The sequence below is a fragment of the Macrosteles quadrilineatus genome, unplaced genomic scaffold (genome assembly GCF_028750875.1).
Source record: "Macrosteles quadrilineatus isolate MER2022 unplaced genomic scaffold, UCM_ALF_1.0 Scaffold_9__3_contigs__length_116548681, whole genome shotgun sequence".
Classification (NCBI taxonomy): Eukaryota; Metazoa; Arthropoda; class Insecta; order Hemiptera; family Cicadellidae; genus Macrosteles; species Macrosteles quadrilineatus.
Genome location: NW_026542602.1, coordinates 8,993,327 through 9,013,527, shown reverse-complemented (window position 1 = coordinate 9,013,527; position 20,201 = coordinate 8,993,327). Strand labels below are relative to the sequence as shown.

General features: G+C 34.2%; 1 protein-coding gene across 2 annotated transcripts in view; it reads left to right on the top strand.

Moving 5' to 3' along the window:
• The window catches only part of LOC129002039 (glycoprotein-N-acetylgalactosamine 3-beta-galactosyltransferase 1-like), a 43,891-nt gene that overhangs the window by 3,742 nt on the left and 19,948 nt on the right, over window positions 1-20,201 (top strand). Inside the window, exons 1-2 of one of the 2 annotated variants that reach the window (XM_054429547.1) lie at window positions 8,722-8,982; window positions 12,933-13,003. In XM_054429547.1, coding sequence (XP_054285522.1) covers window positions 12,997-13,003 — 7 coding nt within the window. In that variant the 5' untranslated portion in view covers window positions 8,722-8,982; window positions 12,933-12,996. Of the gene's footprint in view, window positions 1-8,721; window positions 8,983-12,932; window positions 13,004-20,201 lie in introns of those variants that run through there. The other variant, XM_054429546.1, reaches the window with a different exon arrangement.

Sequence of the window (20,201 nt, the reverse complement as noted above, 5' to 3'; positions counted from 1 at the left end):
ATAGGCCCTAGGCTATGTCTAATATACAAATGTTTATTAAATTAGGCCTAAATAAAAATATTTATGTCTGCGATTAGCTCTATGGGTGCCTTATTGTGGTGTAGGTTGTTAGTAAATTTCCCTGTAACTTAAAATATCATTCTGGCAAGCTTAGAAGTTAACTTATTGTCCCGTCTTTCTCCCTCCAATTGGCATACGGTACAATGGGACCGGCTATTTAGTTCCAGACAGAGCTGCTATCTGTGTTTTTCAGCAAACTACGTCGACTCTTTTTGTAACGCAGAACATCACCGCACGTCATTTGCTATTGGTCAGACTGAAATATTTGAAAGCCAAATGGGGGCTCGCTCGACGCTGCGCTGCACCGGGCTACCATTTTATGTGTCCCCAGCAAAAGTGTTAAGTTTTAAGTCCTGTCTAAGGAACATGTCGGCCTTAGCCAGTATTACAACGAAGTAACAAGTTACAATATTATAAAGTAGGCCTACCGGTAGCCTACTCATCTTTATTCACACTTGGCTTAGAATAGGCCTACCTAACTTACCTTTTTATGGTCTTCATTTCAGTTAAAAGTAAAAAGAAGTATTTTAGTTTTTAACCTATGCTTAGTTTGAGCCTACATTTTAACACTAATACCGAAACCCCCGGTCTATGAGTCCCCATTTGAAAAATAATGGACCCCGCTTGGACACACACAAACCGAAACCCTAGGCCTGTGAGACCCCGCTTTAAAATACACTAACGCTGGGCGTCTGAGACGGGCATGTTATGAACAGACATCCTGTCAAGGTCACGGCACCCATGCGAAATGAACAAACAGTATATCAATAGACTAGTGGCCTGTAGGGGCCATAGCCCCTAATTTAGACTACTATAAAAAAAAACATATATAAAAAGACAAATATTCTAAATATGTTTTTAAAATTATAAATTTTATGTTACTTAAAATTAACAGTGTTTCTTGTTTTATATAGGCTACTTGGTTTTACTTCTGTTGGAGTCGTATATTAGTTGCTTCTGATGTGTCAGTGAAATACAATTGTAGCCTAAAATAATGATTAAATCAATAACACAAGATATTAACAAATGTAAACGTGAACACGGTTTGGCCTGAGCCCGGAGAACGACGAATCAGAGCTGAAATCATACAGCCAAACATTGCACATCTTTTTTAGTTTGAAATTGAAGATTTGTTTTGTAATCTTACGAATTCTGTTATAGTTTCCATTTTGAGAACCAAGGCCAAAAAGGTAAAAATGTACACTAGTTATTATTAATTATTATGAAGGCAACTCCCCATTTCGCGGTAGTAAGTCAGAAATATATCTATGAATTTGTCCCTGAATTTTCCCTGAAACAGTAAGGCCCATTTCCCGGAATCTCTTTTTGTGTAGCGGAAAGCGACGCAAAAGCCATTGCACTGTTGTATTGCCTTGTGTTTTTTATGAAATTCGAATCATGTAAAAACAGTTCTTTTAGTTCGTCATTTACTTGTGGTTGTGGCATGTCCATTGTGGCAACATGCGTTGAAATGTCCATTTGTGGCCTCCTCTGCGAGGTGAAATGCGCCACAAAGCATGCAAGTGCTTTAAGAGGACCTAGATTGTGAGAAACAACACTCAACTTATTTTCCAGCGTTCTTCTAAAGACAGGTTGTAAAACAGCTTCTGGATTTCTTTCACTGTTAGGCCCTACATGACATTCTCTTTTGTATTTCTTAAGTCTGTTTAATTCCTGGACACTCTTCCACGTGTTGCAGGTCTTCCCCTACCCTGTCTAGTTACTTCACTCATAAAAACGGAAAACAATCATTTTAAAACATTATTTACCAACATTTACCTTTGGAATAAATGTAAACATTGCTAATAAATAAGTAACAGCTGAAAGAATGCAGACGTTTTTCAGTCCCCATGCATTTCTTATGGTGGATATTTTACGTTATATCTCGTTTTCTGGTAACTTTATAGGAATTCTGATATTTTTCCCGAGTCCCTGGGGTCAAGACCTTTAATTTAAGACCCCTCCCACTTTTCTGCGACCAAACCAAACGTCCACAATTTTCTGGTAAAAATTTGGTCTTACAGAATTATATATATAGATAGATAGGGGAGGAAAAGGGGGGAAGGTATTGGGGGAATGGAATCTCCCAAGTAAACAGTGTTGCCATAATGCGTTTGTGAAAATTCCCGTGGGCCTGTCAGACCGGGGTTTCGGTATTAGTGTTAATCCTGTAACTTAAGGTAAGCAACATCAACAGATTAAGGCTATATGACTCCACCCTTTAAATTGATTTTTCCATAATGATTGATTTTAGCAATAAACTAACTCAATGTTAGGCCTGTTGGTTGATTTTGATTCTATAACTAACTACAGTAGGATTAATGATAGGTATGCTAAGTTACTTGTGTTAACCTATATTAGACTAAACTTAGTTTAGCGAAGCAAGCGTACCGTAGCTCTCTTTCCTACCTGTTAAGATAGGCTACAAATAACTTCACTAATAAACTTTGCCTAACTTAATCAGTTCATTGTTATCTCGGCGCGTAGTAAAATTTGTATACTCCGTATACTTCGAACTCTAAAAAATTAAATTTCGAGATGTCTTCTTAAAGTTTTTTGCTTGCTGAATCCAAAAATGCAATAAGTTTTTGTCGGAAAGATTCCTGAGTGGCCTTAAAATTAAATAACAAATAAGTTAACAAATTGAAGTTTAATTTAGTTAACTTAATTTGGATGGTGGAGGTTTGGGGGAGTCCAAATTTTAAACTTCGCGGTGACTAGCACTTGAAGGGGAGTATGGTTTTTGGAGTGGAAACAGCTTTTAGTTTTGTTGGTGGGTTTTGCCTGGAACTACAGTTACCTATAACAAATTGTTGGAATTTGTTTAAACTTAATGATAGATTGTGGGAGTATGGTTTTCAGAATTTTACATTGAATAAAAATCACAGTTCAAAAAACAGTGCAGTTAAAGTTTATGTTATAATGAACCGAATTGTTAGTTTATGTTAGCTCCATACTGTTTTGGCACAATTAACTTAATTAAAATAATTATGGGTACTTTCCTGTTAAAGGGAACATTCATTATTATCGATGATTTTTTTTTTATATATTGATATTTTGTTTTCCTTTACGATACATTACAAATTGACAACCGATCGTTAGGCTAAATTATAGTCTAGATACTTCATACTTACTTCATACTTCTTTTCTTCATCTTTGACCAGCAGTTGCTGGATAGATTGAGTCGATACTAACTAAACTAATAATTAGAACTATGCAGTCCATCGTCACATGAATACATGAATACACATGAATCACACGATATGAAACTGTTCTAAGCTAACCTAACATAACCAACCAAACTTGCTGTATCGTTTAAAAATTCCGTTTGTAACAGAAAAGACAAGTGGAGAATTTTAAACGGAGTTTCTAATTTTACATAAAGTTTGGTTAGTTTTGTTAGGTTAGTTTAGAACAGTTTCATTTCAATATTTTTTAAAATTATTGTTTGTTGATTCTGAACAATATTTATTTATCGTAGTTGTCAGCTGATATGTTTCAATTTGTTAATATCGATAGATCGAGAAAAAAATAATCGATAATTATGAATGTTCCCTTAAACAGGAAAGTACCTAATTTTGTTAGTGAAACTCGACGAAATAACAATTTCAAAAATGTAAAACACTTAGGCCTTATACCGTACAGTCACAAATCTACATAAAACCTGACAAATCTTCCCCACATGCCTAAATAAGAACTGATTATTCTGTAATTGTTGCAGATCTGTATGGATCTGAATGTCATTTTTGTTTTTGTTTGTAAAGTTCATGTTAACAGCTGATCTTAGTCAGTAACAAGAAAGCTAGACAGCGCTCACTTCATACTACACTCATCCCTCACTCATATTTTGGTTTAAATACGCACCTAGGTGACGTCTTCATTTAAATTATTGAGGGTTTAAAAAATTGATAACACTTAACAGGTTTAAAAGTCCAAAGAGTTAAAAGTTCCAAAGACAAGTAAACACTGCATGTATTATATACATGCACACTATTTTGTATTTTTGGTTGAAGTACCGTAGGCCTACCAGTGTGTGGAAAAGTAAAATGAGTGTGAGAAAGTAAGTAAATGCAGGAATCAGCTACTTTGCATGTTATAATCAGTGCAAGAACACGCTTTGTCAGCTAGGCTAACTGTAGGAAAATGTAATTTTCCTAATCAAAGTGTTTTGGCTATGTACACTACCTATGTTTTGGAAGGGAAGGTACAAGTGCAGGAGGAAAATATTTGGTAGGTTAGGGTTAGGTTAGATAGGTAGCCTAAATGTAGATATAAGATCACTTGAAAACTGTATGAGTTTCTTTCTCCCAAGACGTATTGTGTATTCAAAACAACGTTTAACGCTGAAAAAGTCAAAATGGCGTAGATTAAAATTTTAAGACAATAAATTGTCCTGCACATTTTTACCCTTATCTAGATGCTTTTGGTACACTGTTGTCCTTGGTATTTTATTAAACTGCTCAATTTTGTTTGGACGGACATTTATTTATTTATTTATTTACCAACGGCAACACGCCAATTTACAAAGATAAAGTTTGACAGCTACAACAGTGAATGTTAGTGTTTTGTGCTAGGCATTAACAATAATAAACAATGAACAGAATAACAGTAATAGAAGCCGTTAGTTTTTGACCATCTCACAATAGGAAAGACGAGGTTTACGTGGGAAGAAGGCAGACTAAGAGCTGGTCAAGATGACGGTGGTCAGGTTCTTTCTACTATGCTAAAAAGAGACTTTAGTGAATTCCTGGATGAACTCAAACAGAAAGGACCGGGCGGAGACCGACCGCCGACACCCCAGGCTGCAGCTTCGGATCCAGGGTCGTACGCAGAGGCAGCGGCGAGGGGAGGCCAGAGGACGGAGAACGACTCCATCAACAACGAGGACGTCCACAACGGCTAGGAGATCATCGCCAATCCCCGGACACGACAACATGGAGAGGACCGGATAAACAGCATGAGTATAGAACTGAAAATTTTAGTTTATAATGTTTGCGGCCTAAAGGACAAGATTAGTGATGGCCATTTTGTTAGTTTACTTAATAATTATGATATTGTAATTTTACTAGAAACATTTATTTTAGAAAAGGATAAAGATTTAATTGTAAATAGCTTTGCAGGATTTATTGTACATTTTAATTTTGCAGTAAGGTCGTCCCATTTTGGAAGAGGCAGTGGGGGGTCGCTCTGTTTAGTTAATTTAAAATCTAAGCTACTAAGTAAAATTGAAGTGTTGGAAATCGAAAACTATAAGTTTTTTAAGATTAAAGATAGTAACAGTATTGATGATGGTTGTATCAGGCTTCTCCCAGTTTATCTAAATTTTGGGAACTGGGATAGTGAATTTGAGAAACTCACAACTTTTTTGTACAATAATGATTTTAAAAACTTAATATTGTTAGGGGATTTAAACGGGAGAATTGGAAGAGAACAAAGCCTGCCTAATGAAGTAATCCCGGAGGCAATAAAGAATGTTAATTTTGAGAGGTATTCAAAGGACTTAATAACAAATCAGAAAGGTCGTAAAGTACTAGAATTAATGGATAATTTGGGTCTAATAGTATTAAATGGGAGGACTTACGGAGATAAAAATGGGGAGTTTACTTTCGTGGGTCATATGGGAAGCTCTGTCATAGATTTGGTGGGAGTGTCAATCAATTGTTTGCATGCTGTCAAAGATTTAAATGTGTTAAGTTTTGTAGGATCTGACCACCTTCCTGTTGACCTTAGTTTAGAGATAACAGCTCCTAGAGCCGAGGATGAGATTGAGGACAGGGAGGAGAGTAATAAGATATTTTTGCTTCCTAGATTAAAGTGGGTAGATAATGATAAGGAGAGGTATTGTAAAGTAATTGGCGAGAAACTATTAAGTGTGCAATTAGGAGACGACGCACAAAGGAATGTCGATTCAATTATAGGCTGCATCACTGAATCAGCGCGAACTAAACAAGTTGTACCCAAGAACAAATGTCTTATCAGTAAAAAGGCTTGGTTCGATAAGGAGTGTCAGTCAGCTCGTAGGCGCTCATTCAAACTCTTGAATAAGTTTCGGAAAACTAATTTAGATTTAGATAAAGTAAAATACTTGGAGGTGATCAAATTATTTAAAGCACTTTGTAAAAAAAAGAAAAAATCTTACTACAATCAAATTATAGATAATGTGTCTCAAGTAACGAACAGTAAGCAGTTTTGGAGTGCAATAAATTCTTTCAAATGTAAAATTCCAAACCAAATTGGTAAAATTGCGATACAGGATTGGACGAAGCATTTTAAGAGTTTATTAAATCCACCCTTGTTAGTATCTACTGTTTCGTATGCACAGCCAGTAGTTTGTGACGAATACCTCGATGCAAATATTTCACTAGATGAATTAAAAGCTGTGTTGTTAAGGGTAAAAAATGGCAAAGCACCTGGCATTGACAGGGTGCCATATGAGTTTTTTAAAAACGCACCGGATGCATTACTTAATAGTCTTATTTATATTTATAATAGTATTTTTGAGAGTGGCAATGTCCCACAAACTTTCAAGGAGTCTATTATTTTTCCTTTACATAAAAAAGGCAACATTAATGACGTCAAAAATTATAGAGGGTTGTCCTTTATCAACTGTGTAGCTAAGATTTTTATAAACATTTTAGATTCAAGGTTAAGTAATTGGGCTAGTGATAGGCAGTTAATAAGTGAGTTTCAGGCGGGATTTAGGAGAGGTTATTCAACCATCGACAATATCTTTAACCTAAATGCGATTGTGCGCCTAAGGCTGGCAAGGACCGGAGGTAAGCTATATGCTTTCTTTGTTGACTTCTCGGCAGCATTCGATACTATTGATAGGAAGTCGCTACTATTTAAGTTATCCTGTCTAGGTGTTTCAACAAAATTTTTAAATATTTTTAAGAACTATTATGATGGTACTAGAGCGGGTGTGTGGTGTGGAGACAGTGTGACAGCAAATTTTGAAACTTCGACAGGTCTTAGGCAAGGATGTTCTGCGAGTCCTTTAATGTTCACTTTATTTATTAATGATCTCCCTGAGGCACTTGGTGGCGGCTGTAATTTTGGAGGGACTAGGATAAACATTCTTTTATATGCCGACGACGTTGTGTTGTTAGCGCCTACGTCCACCTGCTTACAACTTATGATAAGAAATTTAGAAACTTACTGTGAAACATGGAATTTGAGAGTTAATCTTGAAAAATCAAAAATAATTGTTTTCAGAAATGGGGGTAGATTGGCCTCGTCAGATAAATGGTGGTTCAATGGGAAACGTGTAGAAGTAGTAAACAGCTATAAATACCTCGGAGTGTTATTCACAGCGACGTTATCTTGGCAATCACATTTTAAAGATAAAGCGAGGCAAGCAAAATTAGCAATTAACTCGGTGTGGAATAACTTAATCAATAATAAATCTGTGCCTTTATCATCTAAAATTATGTGTTTTAATTCCGTCATAAAATCAATTGTTAGTTATGGGGCTCAGGTATGGGGTTGCTTCGAATCTGAATTCCTAGAATCCGTTCAAAAATTGTTTTTAAAGAGACTCTTCCGATTGCCTTATAACACGCCAAACTATGTGATTTATTTAGAAAGTGGATTTAAAAAATTGTTTTTTTATAATATGATTACGAATTTAAATTACCTATTAAAAGTACTACATTTCCCCGATAATAGACTTCCTTTGATTCTAGCCAAACAAATTATAAACCATAACTTAGATTGGTGCAGACAGTGGAAGATGCTAGGTGAGAAGGTAGGGGTTGATGTAGATTTTGGATCAGAGGCGGTAAAATCGAGATGTCTGACGGTGGTGGAAAAGCTGAGTGACGTATGGATAGGAGAGTGTATAGGGCGCGCACGCACGTCCATTCACCACAGTCAGCTGATCAGCCTCGACCTTGGCCTTGAACTTGGCGATAGAAGCTACCTTACTGATAACGCCGATGTCAGCTTCGTTTCCTGGATAATTAAGGCTAGGGCAGAGCTGCTCTATTTGAATGGTAAACCTTGGTCAACGGGAAATAAGTTCTGTTCTCTTTGTAATATGGGTGAAATTGAAACCACATTTCATTTCATCGCTATTTGTCCAATTTTAAGTAATCTTAGATTAACATTTTTACACAATAGAGTCCTTTCTGAATGGGATTATATTAGTTTTTTAAATGGCAGGGATTGGCGAGCGTTAGTAAATTATTTAAAAAACGCCTGGCAATACAGGTGGATTTTAATACAAGAATTTAACAATTGAGGAAAAAATATCATAAAAAATTTAAATATCATACTCTTCCAAACTTCTAAAAAAAAAAAAAAAAAAAAAAAAAAAACCGATATAACTAGAGAAACTGGTTGGATTGTATTATATTTCTTAACTTTAAAATAATGGCCATAATTGTTAGTTTAAGGAAAGATTTATAATTTTATTTTAAAGGAATCCAATAATTGTTTTGATTTAGTTTTAGACGTGCCAACCCGGCAGACGACCGAAAGGTCATTGCTGTAGCGCGTAGGCACGTCCCCTGCGTGGGACGAATTATTGTGCACTGGGTATTTTGGAAATAAAGCGCTTTTTCTTTCTTTCTTTCTTTCTTTCTTCTTTCATGTATGCTGTTGCTTTTCTGCTAACTTATTCTGTTTCATAGTGAGTTATTGCAAGTTAATCCTGACTTTGCTTGGAAATAGTTTGCTCTGTCAGATTTTGTTAAGAAACGTCTTTCAAGTGTGTTTTATTCATGTGAGGCGGAAAGTCCCGATTGTTTAGAAAACAATGAGAGGTATTACCAGTCAGTACAAGTGTTCAGTGACGGCTTATCTCAAAATGTCACTACTTCTCCAATCAGATGTCAGACATGTTAATCTCATTGTAGGATTGCGTTGTGTACTTGTGACATTGGTTTGGTGAACTGATTTTGAAGATTCGGCTTTTTCCAGGTAATATGTTCAAATGGAATATATCAGATTTTATTAACACATCATTTTGCATATTACAAAAATATATAACACTCTCGAAACACTATTCAGTGCCATAAACAGACATTTTTCCTGAATTTACAAATTAAATGGAATATCTCAATCAGATTGTAACACATAATTTAAATATTACAAAACCTATAACACTCTCATAACACAATTGAATGCCATAAACAGACATTTTTCCTGAATTTACAAAGTCAGTATCATATCCAAATCTTAACTGACCTGAAATTTATTTATTATGACAGCCATCATTTTGCAAAGTAACAACGGTGGTAGAATTTTATACAATAAATAAAATCTTAGTAACATACATGGACTGTGGGGGAAATTCAACTCCAAACTAAATCAAAATGTAGCTTATACAAAACAACAAAATCTTTTCTACAAAAGAAGGGATGAAACATCTAAATACATTATATTGAAGTTAATACAATAGTACTAAACACATGTGCAATTAAATCCCCAAACATCTATATAGGGATGTGATGTGGAAAGGAAATAGGGACCTCTTGTCGGGAATTTTGGATTTTGAGTTTTATATATATTTGAATTCCTTATTAGGCTAAGTTCCGAAACGATTGTTGCAAGTCCCTTGCATGTATGATTTTTTTTGTTAAAGTTAAAGGATTTTGAAGTTTTGTTATGGAAAAGGGTTATTTTGAGAAAAACTGTTTTGAAAATTTCAAATACGCATTAAAACGGTGTTTTTTGTATTTAAGAAATGATTTTGGTAACAAAAGAAAGCTTATAATGTCCTCTTTGGAAGCAATACAAATTTTGTTCTTAACTCACGGTAGTTTTCATTTAAATAACTTTTTTATTGAAGCATGTCTTAAAAATTGCATTTCAGAAAAGGGACCTCTTGTCGGCCCTATGTTATTTCTTTATAAGATAAGAAAAGGTACCTCTTGTCGGGACCACACAATTTGTGAGATATTTTGTTCTCCGTGAACTGAACTTTGATGTAAGTTCTCTCAATTTCTATTAGAATGCAGACAATTTATTTTTGGACTAAAATCTGTTTAAAAGGTGAATATTAGAAATGGGACCTCTTGTCGTTATGGCAAAATAACATTGAGCAACATGAGGTACCTTTTCTCAGACTGTGCAGAGGCTAACAAAATGATTTATTTCAACCTTTTGCATCATCAATTCGATATTTTAACCGATACTGTCATGTGCTATGTTAAATGAGGTTAAACAATCGATACAACCCCGAAATTCTATATTTTCTACCTTTATTACTTATATAATGGCCGTACTGAAAATTTTGCATCCCCAACAAGAGGTCCCTTTTCCCTCTCCACATCACATATTTAATACGCTAGGCATATTTTTGTCATAATTGATTTGGAGCGGTGGTGCTACCGATCACCATGTCCAAATTTTAACTGGTAGACAAGAACGAAATACAAATAATACTACTGTCATTGATAGCCGAATACAGCAAGCACCCTTCTGTGTTGGGTTTAAGTGTGCTCTCCAACAGCCGCCTGAAGATTTCACATTCAATTTAGGACTGTTGGATAATTGCTGCATAAGCTGTTGATTTTGGAAGACAAGGAGGCGGGTATGACTACATCGGAAACAGAAGAGAGGAGATATTAGATGAGTGGCAAATGCGTTGGGAGCAGAGTGTTTTATGTTAACGTTTTAAAAATAAACGTTCGTATATATACCTAACATCAGAAAGAGACTGGGTGGAAGAGGAAGTGTGTAGATGTGAAAAAATAAAAACCACGAGTCACGTATAAATTGTTCACTTCAGGAGACAAATAGGAGAGAACAGGAGGAATAAGTCTTGGCTTGGATAAGATAGGTCAAGAGATGTGAAAATAAAACATGATGAGTTACAAGGAAGCAATTGAAACGTTTAGAAAAGTAGCTAAGGAAAACCAGGGATACATACAGGCGTTACAATTTAAAAGAAAGAAACAAACAAAAACTTTAGATAAGGAATGAAAACTTGCCCATGAATGGGGAGAGGAAAGGTTAGAGCGAATTCCAATGATCCCTACCGCTCAGGGCGGTATGGGGAAGGGAGTCAAGCTGTTAGGCTTTTGGACACCTGTCTGAAAACCTATTGCGGGTATGAGTAAGGCTATTAGTAGAAAACACTATTTACATTAAATGTTGATTATATCGATCTGTTATGTACATCTTGAGTATTTTCATAATCATTGAGTCGAATAGTCATCAGAAATTATGACTGTTATTCGTTTTAAAATAACGCCTGTAATACTTAACATTGCCCGAATTCGAGCAACAGGTACACTAGTTTCAATAAAACTCTCAATTTGATATTAAATGTGACAATTTCACACAAGCTGTTTAAATTGGTCAAAGACAATTTTTTAATGCAAATCTAATAGAACAAGGAAACAAAATGTAAAATACAGAAAGATTATGTGAGTAAGATATCGTTCTTCAATTCCAAATATTTCAATATTATGTCAAGTTTATTATTCCTAGTTTATATGACTTTATTTTCTAATTATTTGTTATTACAACTTAGCATGTCCTTATTTGTATTTACATTTTCGGTGCTGTTGTATAACAGTTCCCTAATTCTAGTGCATTTGATTGATCATTGTTATGAATTATGTATACTGTATTGGGTTGACTAAGCCATTGAAGAAAAGAAGTAAGAATTAATGATTTGTTCAGCCATGATTTGGTTGCCATTAGATTAAATTTTGTTGTTGTTTCTATTTGAATAAGTGTTGAAAATGCATCTCATCAACTTCTTGTTCGATTGATAGTATGACTGTTTTTGTTTAAGAATAAGGAGTACAACATTGTCCTATCCTCTTTCTAATCATTTTCTCCAAGTACATGTCTTATTTGAAATTGTTTTATTTTATTTCCATTCCAACGGAAATACCATTACAAAATTGATACAGGTATAATTAATACAATCTTAAATACTTATAAATAAATATAGCAGCTATACAAATAAAAAATTGTTATTTTAACAGGAGTAAAATTAATGCTAAATAACAGATAAATGTATAAATAAACATTTTACGAGTTTAACAAAACAAGAAACACTACTCTATATGTTTACATGCACATTGATTACTATAGTTATTTGTGTAACTAGTGGTGAAAGTGGCACTTTGCTGCAATGTTTACGCACGAGCCGCAGGCGAGTGTGGAATGATCTCGAGTGCAGCAAAGGCCTTTTTCACTCGTGTTACACATTATATTTTTCCTACAGTCACTATAAAGCATATAAATAATTAGTCTTTCAAACACTATGCAACACGTTTTTAGGTTCAGCTGGCAACACAAATGGTGCCCTAGAGAAAGTAGTACCCGCGGTCCATATCACTCCGCTATTTTTCCTCGGCAAGAAATGTGCTCCGCGTTTTGAGAATACAGTTCCGTATGTTTTTGTAATTTGAAGTGGTTTCCGCGCCTAAAAAAAATGCTTAAAAGGTATTTTCTTGTTTATTAAGATCGTAGGAAGGTTTTAAAAACGTTTAAAAGAAAAGTCCAGAAAGTTCAGAAATACCGAAACTATAAACACAAAATGACAGGTTAAATCGTAGTTATAATAGTCAATCAGCTGCTCATAGTATAATTATCTTTAAGTGTTGCCAACCTATTTCCAAGCGTACACGGATTACGTGCATAATGGAACCACGCTGTTTTGTGTTGTTTCGTTGGAATCCTGATGTGCGGCAAAGTATAAACCGTACGGCAAAGTATAAACCGTACGGCAAAGTATAAATATGCAGCAATTAGCAGCTTTCTGTACTATAAACAGTACAAGGAAGCCAACTTTGTCGGGTGACTGTAGGAAAAATATTTTATATAGAGTATAATACTACTTGTATAGACTATAATAAATATCATTGTTGATCTGCTGATCGTTTTTTTAAAAGTTTGTTTTGTTGCAGGGAGCCAAGAGAACAACGATGAAGTAACTCTGTTTTTATCCCGAAACAATCTCTAGTCATCATAATGCTCAGTAAGTAGCCAATATATATTTCACTGGCTTAAAAGTGTATTTTTTCTAACAGGTTGTCCCGGCTTATTTCGTAGATCGTGTTAATTGTCAAATATGAGTTTTTGACTGAGATAATTTCTGCATAGTTCAAAGATCCGCTTTATCGTTGCATCAAAATTGTTGAGCTTGATATGCATAAATAGGGAGTCATATTGGCCTAGTCAAATTATAAGGAAACTCGTAAGATTACAAAATTATAGATTGTATGGTGATGTCTTTAATTGTAATCTAATATATTTAAAAAAATTGGTTTTTCTTTTCCGAGATCGTTTGGCTCTTCTACCCAATGAATTTTCATGATTGAGGTCTCAAATTGAAGGCATGCATGCACATATTTCACATCAAAATCGGCATATATTTATCTACACTATCACTCGGCTTATACGTAAACAAAATTTGCTCCCCATGTATTTCTTATGGGAGTTAAATTTGGTTTTTCATTCCCGAATTTGTTTGGCTCTTTTCTACCTGACCGATTTTAATAATAGAGGTCTCAAATTGAATGTATGCACACACAGATTTCACACCAAACATCGGCATAGATTTATCTCCTGTATTACTCGACGAAAAAACATAAATTTTATTTTTTTTATTTTTTATTTCTTACTTTAATTTAAGATGTATTTCACCAATTATAATTATATTATCCTATATATTTTGGTCTCAGAACCTTCAGTGAAATGAGGGCTTTCATTTAAGCTATTATTCATTCAAATTGGACAAGGTTCAAGAAAACACAAGGTACTGTAAATAACCAACATAAAAATTATTTTTATAAGATTTTTCTATGATTAAAAATAAATAGCTCCAGTTGTCTTATTTTATTTTTTTTAGACTCACAATAATCAGTAAATTATAGGCTTTAATTTTAGCTATTGATCGTTTTAATCAGTTAAGTTCAAGTTACTGTATTAATCATTCAAAAATCACAATTTTGATTATTTTGCGAATATGATATTTATTTCAACGCTGCGGAGTAGGACGGGTCCTTTAGTGTTTAAGTACACAAGTAGTCTTGTTTTTATATCGTTCAAATTCCATTTACATAAAAATATATTTTTTGTCCTTGAATTGTACATCTTAACCTTTTAAATCTCAATATATGATTATAACCCAAGATGTTCTGCAAAATGGAATCTTGGAGAGGGAGGAGGGTTCTTGTCATTTTGAGTTTTACTCCCCCCCCCCCCCCAACCACATGACTTTATTTATGTCAGTAACATAATTCAAAGGTGTTACTTAACAGGCTTTGCGTAGCTTATTTGTTTATATAAGAATAAAATAAATTAATATAAAATTTTAAATAAAAACAAATAAATTACTAAAACTATATCAGTGTTAGTGTTGAAACTCACAAAACAAGAATGTGCTGTATTGGTGTGAAACAGCATATTCCAAATTGACCATTTCCTTTACAGTTTTTTACCCGTGCAAACATTCAACAAAGGTAAAATTAGGCCACAAATTATTTTTACTGACCGTCCTTCGTCCATATTACCACTTTCATTTGAAAACTACTCGTTTAAACTCATGTATACTCAGTAGGCTACAAATTGCTTGTCTGTCAGGTAGGTAAGAGTAATTTGTATGTTTCCACATTGCAGTAAATGATTATTTGATGTTAAATTGTTTAGTATTTTTGACTAGCATTCTCCCTTAAGTTAGGCCTATATGTAAATGATAGTTATTTGAAACTGATTATCTTTACTTAACATGTTTGTTATAGTTTGCTACACTTCAGGCTTATCCCATATCCCCACAATTACTTAGTAGGTTAATTGCTTTTTACTCTTTCCTTATCTTTTTGCATTCCCACTAACTAGGTATTCCCATTTGTAGTTTGTGGTGAATAGTGAAAGTTCTGCAGTTTTGTAAAGTTTAGTGATAACGTGGTCAACAGGATCAATAATTTAATAGAGTTGCAGATCATACATTTTTTAACTTAAATTTCATCAAACCTTTTATACAGTCACTACCACATAGCTGATTGAAACAAATAAATAATAATGTTTAGTAAAGACTAAGTAGTAAGTTCGTTAATTTTTATTGTGATAGTAAAGTTGATATTTGTCATACTGCAGCAAAAACGTTTTATTACATGTGTTCCAGGCATAAAGCAGCTTCTTTACTCCCTAGCAGCATTTCCCAACCTTTTTTCTATTCAGGGCACACTAACTAGAACACGTTTTTAGTCACGGCAATCTTGTCTACAAAAATATTGTTGGTTAAAATTACACTTAATAGGTAACTTGTTTTTTTTTCCAATTACATCTTACTCTGTAAAACATGTTATTTGCTAGTAAATATATATAAAAGTGGGTTTACCAAAGTAAATAATAAAAAAAAATCACATTTGTTATATAACATGTACAGTATTAGTGTTTATTTAATGGGAAGTTTTAAATAATTAAACATTGAAATCAACCAAAATATTGTATGAAATTTACCAATAATTTGTGAGAAATATTTAATAATACCTGGTTTTAGATCTAGTGAAAAACTTTTGCTTTGCGTTTGTTCATTAAAATTTTCTTTCTTGGACGAGTGGTTGACAAGCAGACCCTCATATCGTCTCCCAAAGTCTTTAGTTGAGAACGGTTTTTGGTATTTAATGCGTTCATTGATGAGAATGCAGCTTCACAAATATACAAAGTAGAAAAGGACAATATTGCTATCAAGGTCTTCATTGAAATAAATGGATACTACTCCCTTGGTAATGGAATCCAAAAAAGATTAAATATCAATACTCACTTTAGTTTTGTTTAGTTTTGACCCACGATACATAAATCTTACACTAAATTATACTCCGCGCCAAAGCTGGTGGCGGCTGAGGGATTAGGACGGCCAGGTAGGACTACATAGGTCGGACCTGCTCACCGACCTGGCTGTCCTAATCCCTCAGCCGCCACCAGCTTTGGCGCGGAGTATAGTGTACTGTAGCTTTAAACCCCGATCACTTTTAAAGTTGATCAGCTCACTTTCTTCATCAGTGGTAAACACTGCAGACTTTTAAGGATTTCTCACCCAGTCCAATAAGGAAATATCAAGGAATAAAAAATACATTTTATATTTTGATTTTCTCAAACATACGTACAGACTTTTCCAAATTAGGTTAGAAAGAGTTGAGTCAATGTGACAATATTTTGTCAGACTAGCTCTTACTAGTGGATAGTTAGTGAACTATCAGAAGGCAGAAATTGCGCTATTGAATTCTACCGGGTGAGATTCGAACTATTAGTGAAAGAAGCTGAATGTAGGGATGGTGGGGAGTGGAAGTTGGGGCTTGGCATCCAATACTAACAAGTAATGCAACACAAAAGAACACGCTGCCGTGAACGTGCAACTGCACAACACTTAAACATGACTATTACGAGATCAAAACTTTTTAACTACTCAAAATTATTTCGCTGCACACCTACAGAGGCATTCCAGTATAACAGTGTTCCGCGGCACACTGGTTGGGAAACACTGTAAGGAGTAAAAGGCCTCTTTATAGTCAGGCCCTAAGAAGTAAAAGTCAGCTGTTCTAAACTCAGTTATAAACTTCAATAGTAAGCAATCACATTTATCGAAATTATGTATTGATTGATTTCATCGGTTGTAGGTTATTTTTGCATTCTTACACAATCGTAATAGACATAATGTTTGAATCTCTGCTTATTATTGAATGGGAATGTTGCTGAAAGTCAACAGTCCCGGAAGATCAAATAATTTATACCTGTGCCGCTAGGTCAAAAACTACAATGTTTGCAGTGTCTGTAGATCAAAAATCCCAGTAAGTCAAATAGTACAGTCCGAGCTAAAAACGTGGTCAATGTTAAAGCAATTGACTTATTGGGAATTTGACCTAATGCAACAGCAGTTTTAATATAACGAAATACGGTAAAATACAAGTTCAGTTTCGCTGAGTCAACAGTGCCGGAAGATCAAAAGCAATAAAAGTGAACGTCGATTCAGTGTAAAGTAGACCTCCTGCAACGCTTACTACACCAACAAAACTTGCTTTTAGTTACTTCGTGTTTTGTCATAATTAGAATAGAGCTAAAATTATCATATTTGGTACATAGCTTATCTATTAATGCTTCTTGCCAACTGTTTGGTCAACACTGTAAATAGGTATAGTTTATGTAATGAAAAGCCTTTCGTCAAAATTTGTGGCATAAAATACACGCAAGGACAATCTGAAAATTTCTGGTTATTATACGTTTGTAAAAGGAGATCCATTTAATTTTAGAACTATTTTATAAGTTATAATGTAGTCTACACATAAACTGTGTAAATGTATTACGCCTCGGAAGGGTTGAAACCTGTCCAAACTATCATATACAGGGTGTCCCGGAACTCTCTACCAATATTTTAGGGCATTGCTTCTGGGTAAGAAACATGCCTAAATATCATATTTAAATTGTCCGGAAGTCCTTAGTTACTCACACAGCCGCCATTTTGTTTTTTCCAGTTATTAATTTTTTTCGAAAGAATGGTTAAACATACGAAATGGAAACTTTGCACAAACATTAATGACAACTAGACAAAGCTGCAAAAAAATTATGAGGATTTTTGAAATTCATAAAACAAAATGGCGGCCATTTAAAATTTTTATAAAATCAACGGTTTTTGAGCTATTTAAGAAACAAAATTTTTAATTGGTCGCCATTTTGTTTTATGAATTTGAAAAATCTTCATAATTTTTTTGTTGCTTTGTCTAGTTGTCATTAATGTTTGTGCAAAGTTTCCATTTCGTATGTTTAACCATTACTTAGAAAAAAATTAATAACTAAAAAAAAACAAAATGGCGGCTGTGTGAGTAACTAAGGACTTCCGGACAATTTAAATATGATATTTAGGTATGTTTCTTACCCAGGAGCAATGCCCTAAAATATTGGTAGAGAGTTCCGGGACACCCTGTATATATTATTAAAACTTAAATATGGTTTTTTCACATTCTGAATCAACCAGTCGACGGATTTTCATTATTTTTGTGTTGAAAGAAAGATAATTTTGAGAACTAGGGAATGTCAAAGCCATAATTATAATTAAGAGCCCCAGTTTTTAGAAATTAAGTTTTAATTTTTTTAAAGTCTAGCAGCCAACGCTAATCTTCTAAGCCAGCTTTTAGTACAATATAATTTGCTTAGCATAACAGCTGTAAACATTCAGCATTTGTGACACAAATTCAGCATTTGGAAACAAATTTAAAGACATATTTAGAGTTGACTTATTTATACTATGTGTAATGCTGACCATTGATACATTCAATTCCTAGGTATGAGGATGGCAGATTATTTAAATTTGCATAGAAAAATAGTAGGATGTTCAAATTATTTTTTAAAGGAATCTTTGTAATCATCGATTTGTTTTAGTCCCATATAATTTGTTTTAACTAACAGCTGGTTGAATGTAATATTGTTCTATATAACTATTAGGTTTTTGGCGAATTTCCCATATAGGGAATAAGCTATTACCGTAGTACTTATGGTAACACCTGGACCCGGGACCGATTTAATTTTTCGTTTTGAGGTCCCTAGAGGCCAAAAACACCATCCGTTCAAATTCATATATACAGGGTGATCAACTCAAGGAGGCCACCATTGGGAAGTCGGAAACGGTAAGAATTAGAGAAAACATTAAATGGGGGACATTCCTTTATTTTTTGTGGCAGTTAAAAATATGATTTTAGTTTTTTTATCATGTTTTCGGATAGAATATGCAATTTAAAAACTTTTTTAGCCTTGACAATTTTCGATAAACCCACTCGTTTAGGAGTACAGCCTATGGAAAAATGACTTCCGGTGTACATTTTACATCATGTAGCTCCTAAACGAGTAAGTTTAGAGCAAAATTGCAAAAAGTAAATTAGTCTTAGAATTGCATCTTCATTCCTTAAAGACTATAAAATAAAAAGTTTTCCACTTTTCAAGTTTGCCGCCATTTTTTTAAATAATATAATTTATATTTTTAATTAATTTTATGGTCTTTTTGGAATGTGGATGCAATTGTAAGACTTTTTTACTCCTCGTATTTTTGCTTTAAACTTACTTGTTTAGGAGCTACATGATTTAATATGTACACCGGAAGTCATTTTTCCATAGGCTGTAACTCCTAAACGAGTGGGTTCATCGAAAAAATGTCAAGGATAAAAAGGTTTTAAAATTGCCTATTATGTCCGAAAACATGATAAAATATAGGGTGTTCGATAAGAAATTTCAAATTTGGCCGCCATTTTGGAAAATGGTGGCTGAATTTCAAACGACTAAAATCATATTTTAAAACTTCCACAAAAATAAAGGAATGTCTTCCATTTTAAGTTTTCTCTAATTTTTACCGTTTCCGATATCCCAATGGTGGCCTCCTTGAGTTGATCACCCTGTATAGCCTATATTTATTTATTTATATATTTTTCCTGGGGGGAACCCCAAGACCCCCTCCTTTTTGGGGGGTATTCCATACCCCCCAGGCCCCCGGTGACCCCCCCCCCAAAATATATGTCTAGGAGCGCCCTTGTCTTCTTTACCTATAAAACACATGGGATACAGCCTTTTCTTCACTGATCACGTAATGCGTGATTTTCTATAAAGTCTTGGAAAAATAAAAGGTAAAATAGATAGAATAAAGGTGTACTGTATGTGGTTTACACACAAATATTCATCAAACTGTGTGACATTTTGTTATTGCAATGAACAATTTGGGAGTATCGTATTGTTTAAGTCGATGGAAAATCTCTGTTGATCCTGTTTTACAAGCAAACCAAAAAGATACATTAGTCACCACTCTATGCGACATATTCTAACCAGAAAATTGTAATCGTATGATTCTATAAGCATTGATAGGATTGCAAAGTACTTCACAAACATTATTTCAAGGGTAATAGTAGTCACAATTTCCGCCGACTTTAAAAGAGTCAACTAAACTACTATACTAATGGACACACAACTAAATGAAACAACTAATGGAACAACTCACGATGTACATATAACAGTTCGATATAAGCATTGAGTATACACGTCAGTGGATACGTGTATACCGTACCCAATGATATAAGCAACGGTTCTTGCAATTTATTGCTTATTGTTTTTTAGAGTTGTTTTCGGACTTACTCTGTTTTCGGACGTACTCACACTCGTATAAGGTTGTCCACGTTTGTCATTGATAATGTAGCCAT